Raw genomic sequence first — 15,327 nt, 5'->3', positions numbered from 1 at the left:
CGGAACTGAAGTGACCGGAGCGCTGCTGTCGGGGAAGGAGTTGTGCGCCGCACCGGAAGTGGAGCCGGAAGTGCTGTTGTTTTGGGTTGAGGAGCTCAGGATGTTCGCTGGTTTACCGGAGCTCGGTGTCGCCAACGGAGAAGATCTGAAGGAGACTCTGGCCAACTGCACCGAACCCCTGAAAGCCATAGAACAGTTCCAGGTCCGGGACTCCATCACCAACCCCTTCACACCCCTTCCCAGCCAGCAGGGAGACCTAGAACCACCCCTTCACAGCCAGCAGGGAGACCTGGAACCCCCCCCCCCCACCCCTTTCCAGCCAGCAGGGAGACCTAGAACCATCCCAGCCAGCAGGGAGACCTAGAACCATCCCAGCCAGCAGGGAGACCTAGAACCATCCCAGCCAGCAGGGAGACCTAGAACCATCCCAGCCAGCAGGGAGACCTAGAACCATCCCAGCCAGCAGGGAGACCTAGAACCATCCCAGCCAGCAGGGAGACCTAGAACCATCCCAGCCAGCAGGGAGACCTGGAACCCCCCCCCACCCCTTTCCAGCCAGCAGGGAGACCTAGAACCATCCCAGCCAGCAGGGAGACCTAGAACCATCCCAGCCAGCAGGGAGACCTAGAACCATCCCAGCCAGCAGGGAGACCTAGAACCATCCCAGCCAGCAGGGAGACCTAGAACCATCCCAGCCAGCAGGGAGACCTAGAACCATCCCAGCCAGCAGGGAGACCTAGAACCATCCCAGCCAGCAGGGAGACCTAGAACCATACCAGCCAGCAGGGAGACCTAGAACCATGCCAGCCAGCAGGGAGACCTAGAACCATGCCAGCCAGCAGGGAGACCTAGAACCTCCCCCACCCTTCCCGGCCAACAGGGAGAACCACCCCCTCCCTGTCACAGAGACCTAGAACCTCCCTGTCACGGAGACCTAGAACCTCCCTGTCACGGAGACCTAGAACCTCCCTGTCACGGAGACCTAGAACCTCCCTGTCACGGAGACCTAGAACCTTCCCCTCCCTGTCACGGAGACCTAGAACCTTCCCCTCCCTGTCACGGAGACCTAGAACCTTCCCCTCCCTGTCACAGAGACCTAGAACCTTCCCCTCCCTGTCACAGAGACCTAAAACCACCCCCACCCTGTCACAGAGACCTAGAACCTTCCCCACCCTATCACAGATGCCTAGAACCCACCTATTCCCTGCCAGCAGGGAGACCTAGAACTTTCCCCACCCCCTCCCTGTCAGAGACCTGGATCCTTCTCTACCCCTTCCCTGCCACAGAGAGACCTGGAACCCTCCCATCTACCCCCTGCCACAGAGATCTAGAACTCTCCCAGCCACAAAGACCTTAAACTCTCCCAGCCACAGAGACCTGGAACCATCCCAAGCCCCTCCATTTCACAGAGATCTGGAAACCTCCCCCTCACTGCCACAAAGACATAAAACCTAACCATTCCCTGGCACAGAAACCTAACCCCTTCTCGCTTGCCACAGAGACATACACCACCCGTTCCCTGCCAAGCGGACCTCAGGGGTGTGGAAATTAAAAAAACTAAATAAAAGTATACTTGTCCAAGGGATTAAAGTAGTAGCCTACACTACTTGTTTCTCATGACAAGCTACTTGTCCTGACTCACAACATAGTTTTAATTCGAAAGGTTGAGGCTGTGGGGTATGTGTGCGTGCTGTCTGTGTGTAATGGTGCTTTCATTTGCCCTGCCTACTCACCTCTCAGGGAGCAGGGAGGGGGTTATAAACCCAGGTGGTCCAGAAGGGGTTAAAAGTGACTGGTTGATCTATGGTTTCTGGAGGTTTTGGCCACTGTCTTGTCTTATGAGGTTAAACTGTTTTATAAACGGTTTAACCCCCAAAGTCCTGGCCCCTCTGCCTCCTTTCAGTGGGTGCTGATCATAGGATGCTCTTAATTTATAACTGTCAGCTGATACTCTCAATTTATAACTGGTCTCTGATTGAGAGGAATGCTTGAGAAAAGTCTGTACCTTCTTAAAGCATTTCTCTTTAGCAGTCTATCCCGTCTTACCTCACATAATTTGTAACCGCAACATTTAATGCCGTTTCATCTTCTTACTCTACAACTACCTCACTCCACTCATTAATTCTAGACACAAAATGTACACAAAATGTACATCTGAAGAACTTGGCTTGTATATTCATTGTATTACCTCTTGTGTCTGTTGAAATTCTTAGTTTAGGTTAATTTTGTAGACCTGTGCAGTACCCTTTTAATAGTAAATGTCATGATTGCTATTATTTTTTTTTAACAGATTGAAAATGGAGTACTGCTACCCTCTTTGCAATCAGCTCTGCCATTCCTGGATTTGCACAGTATCCCACGGCTGGAGTTCCATCAGACTGTATTTGATGAGCTGAGGGAGAAACTCCTGGAGAGGGTCTCAGTCATTGCGTCGGAAGGAAAGAATGAGGAGAGGTACTGCAGGGGTTAATTTAATTAACTTGCCATTCCTGGCGCAGCATGTAAACCGAAAAAAATAAAAACTAATGAGATTTCTTTTTAATGAAACAGATAAAACAAAAAAAAATGCTTTTAGTTAGATTGTGTAAAATCCTGTAAAGAAGAGTTCCTCTTTAAATGACATTGGACTTTTTGTTGTGATGTTTTCAGAATGATATTCTATATTTGGCTCTGTTGTGTTTTATCTCTTTTTAGGTACAAGAAGTTAGAGGATCTTTTGGAGAAGTGTTTTGTTTTAGTAAAGATGCCCTCTATACAGCCAGTAGTCATGTGTGTTATGAAGCATCTGCCAAAGGTAGGTTGGTCCCCTCCCCTTACTGGTCAGTAATCTGTCACAAAGGGACAATCCAGTGTGGACTTACCTCAAATTTAAAAACAAAAGTGTTTTTATTTTTTTAATCCTTAAGTCACATAATCTGCTGCAAGTTTCCCTTAATTTCTGCAAAGTGAGAATCTTTGGAAAGTGACAGAACTGTGTGCGCATGATCAAGCAAGCCCCTGATTGGCTTACCTTTTGTTGTTTTAAAAAAATGTGTATTCGATTACTTTCACAAGTGGCCTGCACATGTTTGTATGGTGTTTTCCTTTAGCTGTATGTAGAAGTGCTCACTGAATACAATACGAATCCCAGTTTGATTCTTTTAGATGTACACAGCTGCAGGTGGTGGCAAAATGTTTGTGAAAACATAGTTTGGAAACTGGTGTTTAGATGATTTTCAAAGGTTAATATAATACCCTTCTTTGTACCAGGAAAAAAAATGCTTATTATTTAATGTTAAGACCACAACAAAGAGCTTTATTGATCCTTGCCTAATAGACAGCCCAAAAAAAAGAATGGAAAATGAAGTCCAAAATTCAGTATTCATTTCTTTTATATGCCTGATATTAATTAAAATTACATGAAATGTCTGTACATGGAGTTAAGTGCATTATTTTCCTGTAATTTTGTCGTGATTATCGGAATGAGAGGACTAAAGGAGCATTTGAGCATGTCGTTTTTTGACACTTTCTAAAAATTAAATGGATAATTTTTAAAGCTGGGGGCAGAAACCCCTTCACACAGAGCGCAGACTGCCAGGGAGGTTTGGCTCTCTTTTCTCAGAGCTGTACTGTCTCTCATTGAGTGTTCTATCGGCTCCTGCTCGGAGGCTTCTCGATGATGTATTCCCAGGAATAGACTAAAAATCTGTGTTTCCGATACAGGAAAGGGCTAACAAAGTCTGCAACAAGATTATTATTATTATATATTTTTTATATATATATATATTTATATATATTTATTATTATTATTATTATTATTAATATATATTTTTATTATTATTATTATTATTATTATTCTCCCAAATAAAACACAGTCATAAATACAAGCATGTTTTCTTTGGGGGTAGATCTACTAAATAGATAAACATTAAACAAGGAGTGTTCTTTTAAGGCCTTTGATGACTGTAGATAGCTAGCGAAGATGTGTTCAGACAGTTATTGAATTGATCAATCTGTGTATTTCAGGTACCTGAGAAGAAGTTGAAGCTGGTTATGGCAGATAAAGAACTGTACAAGGCTTGTGCCGTGGAAGTAAAGAGACAGATTTGGCAGGATAATCAGGCACTTTTTGGGGATGAAGTTTCCCCTTTGCTAAAACAGTATATTTTGGAGAAAGAGACTGTTCTACTCAGCAATGACCTTTCTGTACATCACAACTTCTTCAGCCCCTCCCCCAAAGCTAGACGTCAGGGCGAGGTAGGACTCCTTATTTTTTATTTTTTTTGTAATTTTAAAGTTTTTGGTTTTTTTTTTTAGGGGGGGTATTGAAAATTACATAAACCTGTACAAGTATAATATAAATGTAAGTGAGTTTTGTTTTTTTTGTTTGTTTGTTTTTTCATTGTATAGTCCAAGGGAAAAAAATAAGGTTGATAAAATCAGATGTGTTTTGATTTTGTGCATGTGAGCTCTATTATGGAAACTACAGAAACCCTTTATAGTTTAAGGATAGTTTATCTGATTCTGTTCATAATGCTGTCCGAGTGAATGGGCCGTACTTTGATGTATATTAACAGTTTGATATTGCAGACCCCTAGATATATTTAACCCCTTAAGGACACATGACATGTGTGACATGTCATGATTCCCTTTTATTCCAGAAGTTTGGTCCTTAAGGGGTTAAAGGTTAGTAACTTTAGGATCCTTAAAGCAATAAGCCCAGGGAGCCATGTCTACCATATAATTCAGTGACTGTATTGTAATAAGGAGAGAGGCTTTTGTTCTTTGTTGATATGGCAACATATTGCACAAAATCTTAACACCAAAATGATTGGGGTTTTCTCTCTCTCTCTCTCAGGTGGTACAAAAGTTGACCCAGATGATTGGGAAGAATGTGAAGCTCTATGATATGGTCCTGCAGTTTCTACGGACGCTCTTCCTTAGGACACGCAATGTACATTATTGTACTCTTAGAGCCGAGCTGCTCATGTCCCTTCACGATTTGGACATTAGTGAGATCTGCTCTGTGGATCCCTGCCACAAGGTACGTGTCTAAGCTTTCTGATCGGTACACAGATTGAATCTATGTTATGCTGGTGAAATTGTTAGAACTTATAGAAAAAAGATATATATATATATATATATATATATATATATATATATATATATATATATATATATATATATATATATATATATATATATATATATATATATATATATATATATATATATATATATATATATATATATATATACAACTGAAGCTTTCTTCCAGCTCCTTAACTATGGCTGATATAATAAATGCAAGAACATACAAATACCGGTGTGGTTTCCCATAATGCATTGTGACCAGCTGTTTCCCATAATCTGTTAATACTCTTCTCAAACTGTGAAATTGTAGCACAGTAGTATATGCTATACAATGTGGGAGGGAGGAATACAGATATTGAGATTCTGTATGTGCGCATTAATGGGGAATTATTTGTATTTGGGCAGTGAGTGAACCATTTAGCAGAACTACTTATGATACTCCTTTCATATATATTAGTGGAAAAAAACGTTTTGACTCTTAACTTTTTATATACAGCCATGTATGGTTAAAAAATGAGAACTAATATCTATTTTCACCACTAGAGGTCACCTTTGGTACAAAGTATCTAAATCCATTTTACTGTTTTGTAAGTATTATTGAGGGCTAACATCTCCACTTTCTCCACTAGTCTAATCTAAATAAATCTGTCTTTGTAGCAGTTACTATAGTAACTTGTTGGACAATTCTAGCTGGATACACAGTATTCTATAGACTGTAAGCTCGTTTGAGCAGGGTCCTCTTCAACCTATCGTTCCTGTAAGTTTTCTTGTAATTGTCCTATATATAGTTAAATCCTCACTCTCATAATATTGTATAGCGCTACGGAATCTGTTGGTGCTATATAAATGGCAATAATAATAATAACAATAAAATGTCTTAGTTTATTACTGTAATGTAAGCTAGCATAAACCACTAGGTGCTCTTAAATTATACGTTTTTATTTTACGTGATTTACTGTCTCTTTAAGTAGGTTAGAGATTTATTTGCTCACTAGTTGGTCTATATGGAGTGTGGTCTAATTTTAATGGTACATAGCATTCGCTCACCGGACACTGGTTTTAAAAGCATTCTGACTGCAATAAAGTCATTTTAAATTTTTTCCTTTGTGGCTTATTTTTCTTTAGAAGTGTGTCCATTGATTAGTCCAACTTCAGGCTGAGGGGGATTGTGCCTCTGTTTACCATAATGCACAGTGCACAGCTGCAAGAAGGGCATTGTGAATAATAAAAAATAAAATAAGTAAATCCTGGTAGTCAAAGAGAGTGGCTATCAGAAAATAAATAAGAGGGAACAAGACAGAGAAATTAGTGAAAGCTCAAAAACTGGAAAGAGTGGGGTTTCACCAAATCCCAAGGGTTATCACAAGTAGGAAAATACAATTATCCAGGAGCTCACAGAATGAAGATGAGAGTATACCATACAACTATACAATTTGAAGATATATAAAATCTAAATTGTAAAAATCACACAATTTGTAACCTTATCTGTAATGATGCAAACAGAGTACTCAGGAAATCAGAATAATGATCTATACAAGATACTTTGATTATTTGTAGCAGCAAATAGTCCAAAATGTCAATATATAAGTCCAAACATAGGTTCGGATAAATAGTATACACCAGTCTTTTTAAGTGTGTATCATAAACCACCTTTGATCTGCTAAAATAAATGGCAAAATCAGCTGAGGTATTTATGAATTAATATACTTTCATAACACAGGAAAGACAAAAAATAAATAAAAAAGAAGAAATAATAATCAAATAAAACAAAACAAAAATATTGATGTTTCAATATTTTTACGGATCACTATTAATAAAATAATTTTTTAATCTACATGTTCTACAAGTCATTTTTGGACTCATACGGATTTTATATGGATTTTATTACAACAATAACATATTATAACTTGCACATCTATTTTGACTGCTACAGTTACAATCGCTTTTTGGCGGTCAGCCCAGATTTTTTTATGAGAGACTAAATGTCAGGCTGTCAGTTTGCAATACTAACAAGTCTCAGTTCCATACCTATTCTTGTTTTGTTTTGTTTTATTTGATTATTATTTCTTCTTTTTTATTTATTTTTTGTCTTTCCTGTGTTATGAAAGTATATTAATTCATAAATACCTCAGCTGATTTTGCCATTTATTTTAGCAGATCAAAGGTGGTTTATGATACACACTTAAAAAGACTGGTGTATACTATTTTTCTAATCCTATGTTTGGACTTATATATTGACGTTTTGGACTATTTGCTGCTACAAATAATCAAAGTATCTTATATAGATCATTATTCTGATTTCCTGAGTACTCTGTTTGCATCATTACAGATAAGGTTACAAATTTTGTGATTTTTACAATTTAGATTTTATATATCTTCAAATTGTATAGTTGTATGGTATATTCTCATCTTCATTCTGTGAGCTCCTGGATAATTGTATTGTGAATAATAAAACCATTATTTTGTAAGAGAATTTCTGATCTGCATAGGCAATGTATGTAATAATTTGGTTGGATCAGTAAATCATAAAATGTTTAATTGCCTAGTTAAATAAAGTGCGCTTGTACAACTTGAATGCATTCCCAATGGTACATGGCTGTGTCATAAAAATACACAGATCCAAAGACTTTAAATAACCCTGGACATGATGGTAATGAATAAAAAGTCCTGCATGTATTGTATAATTTCACGGGATCTCCGCTGTTATTAAACTCATGGTATCTGTAAAGGGACAGCGCTGACTGAGGATGATGGAAGCTGTAATTTGTCTACCTGTAGTCAAGCAGAACATAATAAATCTGTCCACGGCTGTGAATATGAAGATTCCCGGTTACCACACATAAGAGAGAGAAGCAGGGTTTCTTTTTATAGAAATAAGCCGGACATTTTCTGTAATGTGCTTTTTACCTTGCGCAGTTTACGTGGTGTCTGGATGCCTGTATCAGAGAAAAATTTGTTGATGCCAAGAGGGCGCGGGAACTGCAGGGCTTCCTAGACGGAGTGAAGAAGGGGCAGGAGCAGGTTCTTGGGTAAGAATTATTAAATTTATTTATATAAACCAAACTGATGCTAAATTAAAATGTGATCTAAGCCTGTTCCCAACCACTCTTCTCTGCCACAGAGATTTGTCCATGATCCTTTGTGACCCATTTGCTATCAACACTTTAGCACTAAGTAGCATCCGAAATCTTCAGGAGCTCATCAGCCAGGAGTCCTTACCACGGGTATGTGCATGTGATTTCTTTACTGTTTAGCTAAAAGTACCGTCTGGTTTATTTGAACAAGAATTAAAGAGTCAGCAGTAATATTTTCTCAACCAGCTTATTATGCTGCTGTAAAGTCTTTGTATACATTAACCATTTATCTTATGAAAACAATAACCACTTTCTTCTATAGGACAGTCAAGAACTGCTGCTTCTACTGAGGATGCTAACTCTGGGGCATGGAGCCTGGGACATGATTGACAGCCAGGTCTTCAGGGAACCAAAACTGGTAAGGACGTATTGTCACAAACATGACAATAGTCGGGAATTTTAAATTCTGACAACATAGCTTACTTGGGGATTTTTTCCAGTTTGGTTAGTTTGGGCAAACCTTTTTAATTCTGTCTATTCACTCTTTAGAGAAGAGTCTTGCGTAGCTTATGCAATTCATTCTTTATTACTTATGTTAGGCAATATTCGTTTAAATAAAACGAGACCCCACAATAACCACACACAGCGTTTCATTACTTTTCAATGGGCTTGGCCGTGGTGTTTATTCAAAGCCCAAGAGGCTTACAACCATAACTTTGTAACCATATAACATATGGTTCACCAACTTTCAAAACATTTAACTTTATTAACCACCAAATAGCCAGTCAGTCATAATACAACCTGACCGCCTTTTATTTGAAACCATTTACCACCACATCCTTCCTCAGAACTTAACCCAATGCTTTATAACACCACGACAATACAATTAAATAAAAGTAATGGGGGGGGGGGGGGGGGGGGGTCCGTCCACACCGTTCCTGCTTCAGTCCACTCTGACAGGATTAAACTTGTGCTGCTTCTTTTATACTGTCCCAGTTTCCCGCTCTTTTTCTGCTTGCAACCTTTAACCAATCCCATGCCAGCTCCAGCCCCCAGAAACAGCTGTATAGCAAAATTGATCACAGCAACCGCACTCACTCCCAGCGGCCACAGGTGCTCCGGAACAGGACCAGCAATCCCAACACGTTAAGGCAGCAAGAAAGTTTCCCAGGCATTTAAAGTGAGAAAGTCGCAGGCAGATTTATTGAAACAAAACAGACCGCAAAAAGACCTCTTGGTAGGTCGAAACGTTGCTGTCTGTTTCAATAAATCTGCCTGCGGCTGAGTGCCTGGGAATCTTTCTTGCTCCCAGAAACAGCTGTGTCATCAATTCTGCCCAGATACTGGTCTGACTGACCGACTGCCACAAGATATAAAATTCCTCACATTCAAATCCCAGACAATACAAATTAACTCCTTCATTGCCACCGTGCATATAAACAGATTGTGAAGAAAAGACTTTTAATTCAAGACTTTTTAGGGCCATTCGTGGCTTTTATGCTTAGTTCGGTGCATGTAACTACCGAGCACCGACCACCCCCTGGCTCATTATCTACAAAGAAAACTGTCGATTGAGCGCTCTCTCTGGGTAGCTGCCGTTCGTATAGCCAAATGCCACATGGAAGAGAAAACGGCGGTTTTCACGAAAGGAGGAAGCAGGACTTGGTCGTCGAGTGTCTGGAACTAAAATCGGACACTTGACTTCCCGAACACCGGTAAAAACATACGAACGCCTGCTTCCTTTTCACGAACAGCTAGAACACTGTTTGGTAGTTTAGTTCCCACGAACAAGGGGAACAATTGCTCCTATGAGCCAGGGGGCTCCATTCGTGCTTTCATTCGTTTATTTGACTTTATCGAAATAGACCGACCGCACAACCTAAACTCATGGAACTGTTTTGGGCAGGAGCCTCGTGTGTGTGGTCGGTAAAATGGGACTTCCATACAATTCGAAAACCTCTGAACTGATCTGGGTGATTTTTGAATATGTTGGTCACACAGATCAGGTCATTTATGGGGATACCATGTGTTTTAGGGTAATTTCCAAGTTTTGGGTAATGTGTTTTTTCTGACTTGAGATAATTGGGTTATCCTTTAGTTGACTTAATTATCTCACAGACAGAGAGGAGGGGATTTTATGTTTGCAGTGGGAGTGTTTCACTTTGTCAATGTAATATTATTGGTTGTAACCTTTTGTGTCCTGGTGCCCCACAAGGTCCATGTGGGAGGTCCTCTTGCATGGGGACTTGCATAAAAGCCATTTTCAGAGAAAATGCAGTGTTTACTTTACAGCATAGGGATACCTCCACTGACCACTCCTCAGATGGCTACTAGAGGTGCCTCCTGGGGCAGTGCTGCACAGTGTGCACTCTGCATGGAGACAATGAACTTTCCTCATAGAGAATAAATGATTCATTACAATTCTATAAGGAGATGCTGATTGGCCAGGGCTGTGTTTGGCCTGTGCTGGCTCTGCCCCGATCTGCCTCCTTGACAAGTTCAGCCAATCCAATGCTTTCCTATGGGAAAGCATTGTGATTGGCTCAGAGAATTACTTCTGATGATGTCAGCCAAGCAGGCAGATCAGGGGCAGAGCCAGCAGCTACAGACTTGAATACAAGTAAGAGTATACTATATTTAGAGGGGATTAGATGGTGGTTTTAACACTATAGAGTCAGGAATCCATGTTTGTGTTTCTGATCTTTTAGTGTTCCTTTTTAATTTATTTTTCTTGCAGCTATTACTAGATTTCTATTTTTAAGTAAATTTTACGCAAACATACTGCTCTAATTTATTATTTTTGGAACTCTCCCTTTTACTAAGGACCCCGATCTCATCACTAAATTCTTGCCCCTGATGATGTCATTAGTAGTGGACGATTACACATACAACGTCGAACACAAGCTGCCGACCGAGGAGAAAGTGCCAGTCACTTATCCAAATACAATTTCAGAAATCTTCACAAAGTGCGTAAGCTGGGGAATGGAGGGGGGCTGACAATGTAGAGATTACTTTCAAGTGACCAGACACCTGTCTGAGTGCCCCAAGCAAGTCATTTTGCGATATGAACTGTCCTTTTCATACAGTTCATTGTTTGTTTGTTTTTAAGGGGCTCCAGTCTAACAATAATAGGCACAGGGTCGAATGCCTGTTTTTTGGTTTCTGTGTTGGGACAGGAAGTGGGTTCTGTCCTGGTCAGATTTATGTTTACAGTAAAAGACGAATTCTTTTAACCCCCTTCATTTTGCATGTATCTTTGCAACTGATTGCTGGCAATGTGTCTCTGTGTCAGGTTTCTCCAGGAGAATAGAGTTGCTTGTGAAGTTGGTCTCTATTACATGCTGCATATTACCAAACAGAGGAATAAGAACTCCGTACTGCGTGTGCTACCAGCTCTCAGTAAGTGAATTATTTGTATATCCTACGAGTTTTACTTACAGGATTTAATTATGGATTGCTGCATATAGCATCCATTAAATATTGTAAAGCGCTACGGAATCTGTTGGCGCTATATGAATGGCGATAATAAAAAAAATAATTCAATGTTTGCTAACGAGTCACTTACTGTTAACTCATTTTTGTGTATTAGGGGTTGTTTGTTTTTATGTTTCCTTCTTCTCATTAAACTGCTTTAAAAGTTAGCTATGACATAGCAAACCTAAACACCTTCTGAACTTCGTCTAAGGGATAGCACTGATATACAGTGAGATTTAAGATATATCTATTGAGCCGGCTAGTAAAAAAAGTACAAACAGCGTTTCTAAAACATCCGTTAAATGCAGCACTAAAATGTTGCCCTTCCCAATCTGTGCAAAAGTTCACGAATAACTCCAAAATGAAAATTTGAATTTGCCCTATAGTGGATAACCCTGTATGCATTTTTTGGTGTTTTATCCATTTAAAAAAAAAAAAAAAATTTAAATGATGTATGAGGTATGGGAAATACTTACCATAGGGTAATTCTGTGAGAACAAAAAGAATGAAATATTGAATCCGAATATGCTACCCTCACATGTTGTAGAGCCAGAATCCCAAAGTCAGCTTGGTATAGCACATGATTTATGGTTATTATGATTTGATCATGTCTAGAAACCACATATTGCAAATACAAAGTAATCAGGGCGAGAGATAACAAGTGAAGCTAGCTCCTTTTTTACCTTGTGGGTTGTTAATGCCGGTTGCTTTCTCTTTTTAGAGGAGACTTTCAATGACACATCTTTCACAGACATCTTCTTGCACCTTTTCACCACTTATCTCACCCTGCTGTCTGAGGAGTTTGGATCCGAGGAATTTTGCACCAGTGTCTTTGATGGTTTCTTTCTAACAACCTTCACAAAGTAAGTATGGCTTCTGGGTAATCTACATCTACTTGTACAATTGTTACCACAAAGCGACACATTGAAATCAGTTCTCTATGAAAATCACTTGATTGGCCCCTATGTCCCCAATGTTTCTCTGGGAGAAGGATTGGACAAACGTCATTAGAAATTACTTAATTGGAGCTGCAGCGGCTGCCGCTAGGAGTCTGTTCTGGGGCAGGTCATTTTAACAACTTTGTAACACTGTTAAAGATAAATATATTTTTAAAGTTGGAGTTTTCCTTTAACTGGCTATATCATGGAAAACGATGTACAGATTATGATCAGAGGACAAGCAGTAACCAGCACTGATTTAGGGATGTTGTATGCATGGTCTTAAAGGGGCACTATAGGCACCCAACCACTCCAGATCATTGAAGTGGTCTGGGTGCAATGTCCCTGTTCCCCATAGTCCCCTTAGTCCTGCAATGTAAATCATTGCAGTTTCTGAGAAACTGCAATAATTACATAGCAGAACTAAGACCGTTCTGCATGAGGACATAGAGCATCTGTAAAATTACTGTAGGGATGCTAGGGGGGTGACCAGAGGGAATTCTAGTGTAAGGAATACATATGTGTTCCTTACACTATAAAATCCTTTTAAATGTAAAAATGAATTATCTTTAAACTGGAGCCATCATGCACCCAGCAAATGCACAGCTTAAACATTTTTAACCTAAACCTTTTTATTTTTAACCTAAAGCTGAAGTTTCACGTTTCCTCTTGCATTGTCTATAAATTGGCTAAAATGTGGGAAGGAGCCGGTGGGTATGTCCTCTACGAGACTTTTTTAATTTGTTTGTAGCTCTCTGGCAGCAAAATGAGATCAGCCTGCAAGCATATTAAACCTAAATTAACTTTCTTAGTTTAATATGCATGCTGGGATATGTCCGTTTTTTGCAAAGAAGAAACTATGGCAAGTTAAAAAGCAGCAGAATTAATGTCAGCAACATATTGAGTTTTATTGATGAAAGTAAAGTTGTCAACTCTCAAAAGCTTTTTCATCTAATCCTGTCCTCTCTCCACCCATAGGAAAGAAAATGTACACAGACATGTCCTCCGGTTATTACTTCATCTGCACCACAAGGTGGCACCAACCAAGCTGGAGGCACTACAGAAAACGCTGGAGCCTTCAAAGACGGTACTGGAAGAGCGCACTTTTCTGATTAATTTATTTGATTATTCTGTATGGAAACTAATGGTTATGTCATTTATGTAGAGCGGAGATGCTGTGAAAGAGTTACATACCCAGCTGAACGACAAGCTGCAACAGAAAAAACCTAGCCCCCCTCCAGCAGACCCAGAAACGCCGACCATGGATCTGTCCTTGCATGCTGTCACGACTCCTCCCATTATTTGATAAACTCATGTTGTAAATCCAAGTGAACAATCTGCTGTCACACATCACGGGACATTCACGTCCATCTTATCTGGTGCTTTCTAATGTTCGTAAAGGAATATTGCTACCTACTGGCCATCACACACTGCAACGGCTCGGGTTTTACTGGAATTGTAGCAACCATTGAGACTTCTTAGTTCATTCACAAAGTCCTGACGCTTTCCAAGGCGGTGTATAAAAACTGAGACTGTCATGTGCTTCATTAGTTTTATTTTGATTACTGTGTTGTATGACTTAAATAGGCATAATTAATACATATGTTGTCTAATAATTTCACACAAGTATTTCATAGAAATATTTTTTTATACATATTTTATTTTTTACTTCCCTGCAATAAGAACCTGTTTAATACGGCTGTAGACCTTGTTATTAACTTGAAGTTATAACGCTATCATTCCACATGGAGGCAGTTTAGGCATTTGAGATCAAGCAAGATCCTGAGAATAGATCATTGTATTTAAAGGATACCGGTTATGGTACATACACTTTTGAGATAGCAGCATAACATTTAATCTATACAGTGGGCTAGAAAAACCTATCTAGAAATCGTTCTTTCTCCCACTTCTTAGTCAATTCATAGACTCTATGGGCAGGTAGGCGAGAACTCTGAGGCAGTCCTTCTGCAATTAACACAGAGCTGTGGTTGCTATGGTAATTCCCTAGCTGATGCCGATAGCGTTTGGGTGAGGGAGTATAGGAACTGATGTCACTCAGATGAGATGTTGGCATGCGGTTAGCCAAACCTGTCTGTTCGTATCACAATGAAGTCTTGCCTTGATTCGGACGTTTCCAAGCAGGGCACAGAAAGAAGACTGTGGACGTAGCGGCACCGGAGCGGAGGTAATTTGAGTATCTCTCGGAACTTTACATCATGTACATCTGTGATATGAGGTTTTGAATGCATTTGGGACTTATTTTAAGAAAGATTCACTTTTAACACAAAAGGTTTTAGTTACTTGGTAGATACTAGGCCTGAATTGGATATTTTTTGTTGTTGGAGCTGAGAGAAAGTCAGCTGTACTTTTACCTTTTAACCCCTTAAGGACACATGACATGTGTGACACGTCATGATTCCCTTTTATTCCAGACGTTTGGTCCTTAAGGGGTTAAAGCAGAAAATTCATATGCTGCCTGGTGACGTCAGTACCCCCAAAATCCTGTCTGATAGAACACTGTGTGTTCTGACACAAAATAATATCCGTTACAAAGATTGTGGGCTTTAGCCTAGAGCCGTGGACATAGACGGGGCTATTTGCTAAAGTCATTTACACAAACTGGAGGCAAAAATAGCTCATCTGGAAATATCCTCTAACTTTGCTATAGTTAGAATATCAGTGTTTTTGCTTCAGTTTTGCCATTTGATTTTATTTAGCAAAAATTGCAAGTTTTATGAATTGCCCTGAGTGTAATCTCTCCCTTGTCA

At 39.8% G+C, this 15,327-nt stretch overlaps 1 protein-coding gene across 1 annotated transcript; it reads left to right on the top strand.

Moving 5' to 3' along the window:
* On the top strand, positions 1 to 14,095 carry NELFB (negative elongation factor complex member B). The gene is made up of 13 exons (XM_063432935.1): positions 1 to 202; positions 2,291 to 2,454; positions 2,695 to 2,794; positions 4,006 to 4,236; positions 4,838 to 5,023; positions 7,990 to 8,102; positions 8,195 to 8,297; positions 8,470 to 8,565; positions 10,971 to 11,113; positions 11,440 to 11,546; positions 12,343 to 12,484; positions 13,538 to 13,646; positions 13,725 to 14,095. The coding sequence occupies exons 1-13, from the start codon at positions 101 to 103 to the stop codon at positions 13,863 to 13,865; spliced, it is 1,737 nt and encodes a 578-aa protein (XP_063289005.1). The 5' UTR covers positions 1 to 100; the 3' UTR covers positions 13,866 to 14,095.
* Positions 14,096 to 15,327: the final 1,232 nt, after the last annotated feature.

The sequence above is a fragment of the Pelobates fuscus genome, chromosome 9 (genome assembly GCF_036172605.1).
Source record: "Pelobates fuscus isolate aPelFus1 chromosome 9, aPelFus1.pri, whole genome shotgun sequence".
NCBI classification, from domain to species: domain Eukaryota; kingdom Metazoa; phylum Chordata; class Amphibia; order Anura; family Pelobatidae; genus Pelobates; species Pelobates fuscus.
Note: the sequence above shows the minus strand (reverse complement) of the source record. Positions and strands in the feature narration are given on the sequence as shown.

Bases quoted from the DNA above. Each gene is read 5' to 3' on its own strand.
- NELFB (XM_063432935.1), top strand. From the start codon at position 101: ATGTTCGCTGGTTTACCGGAGCTCGGTGTCGCCAACGGAGAAGATCTG. The intron at 12,485-13,537 runs GTAAGTATGGCT...CTCCACCCATAG, and splicing joins TTTCTAACAACCTTCACAAA to GAAAGAAAATGTACACAGAC. The intron at 13,647-13,724 runs GTACTGGAAGAG...TCATTTATGTAG, and splicing joins CGCTGGAGCCTTCAAAGACG to AGCGGAGATGCTGTGAAAGA.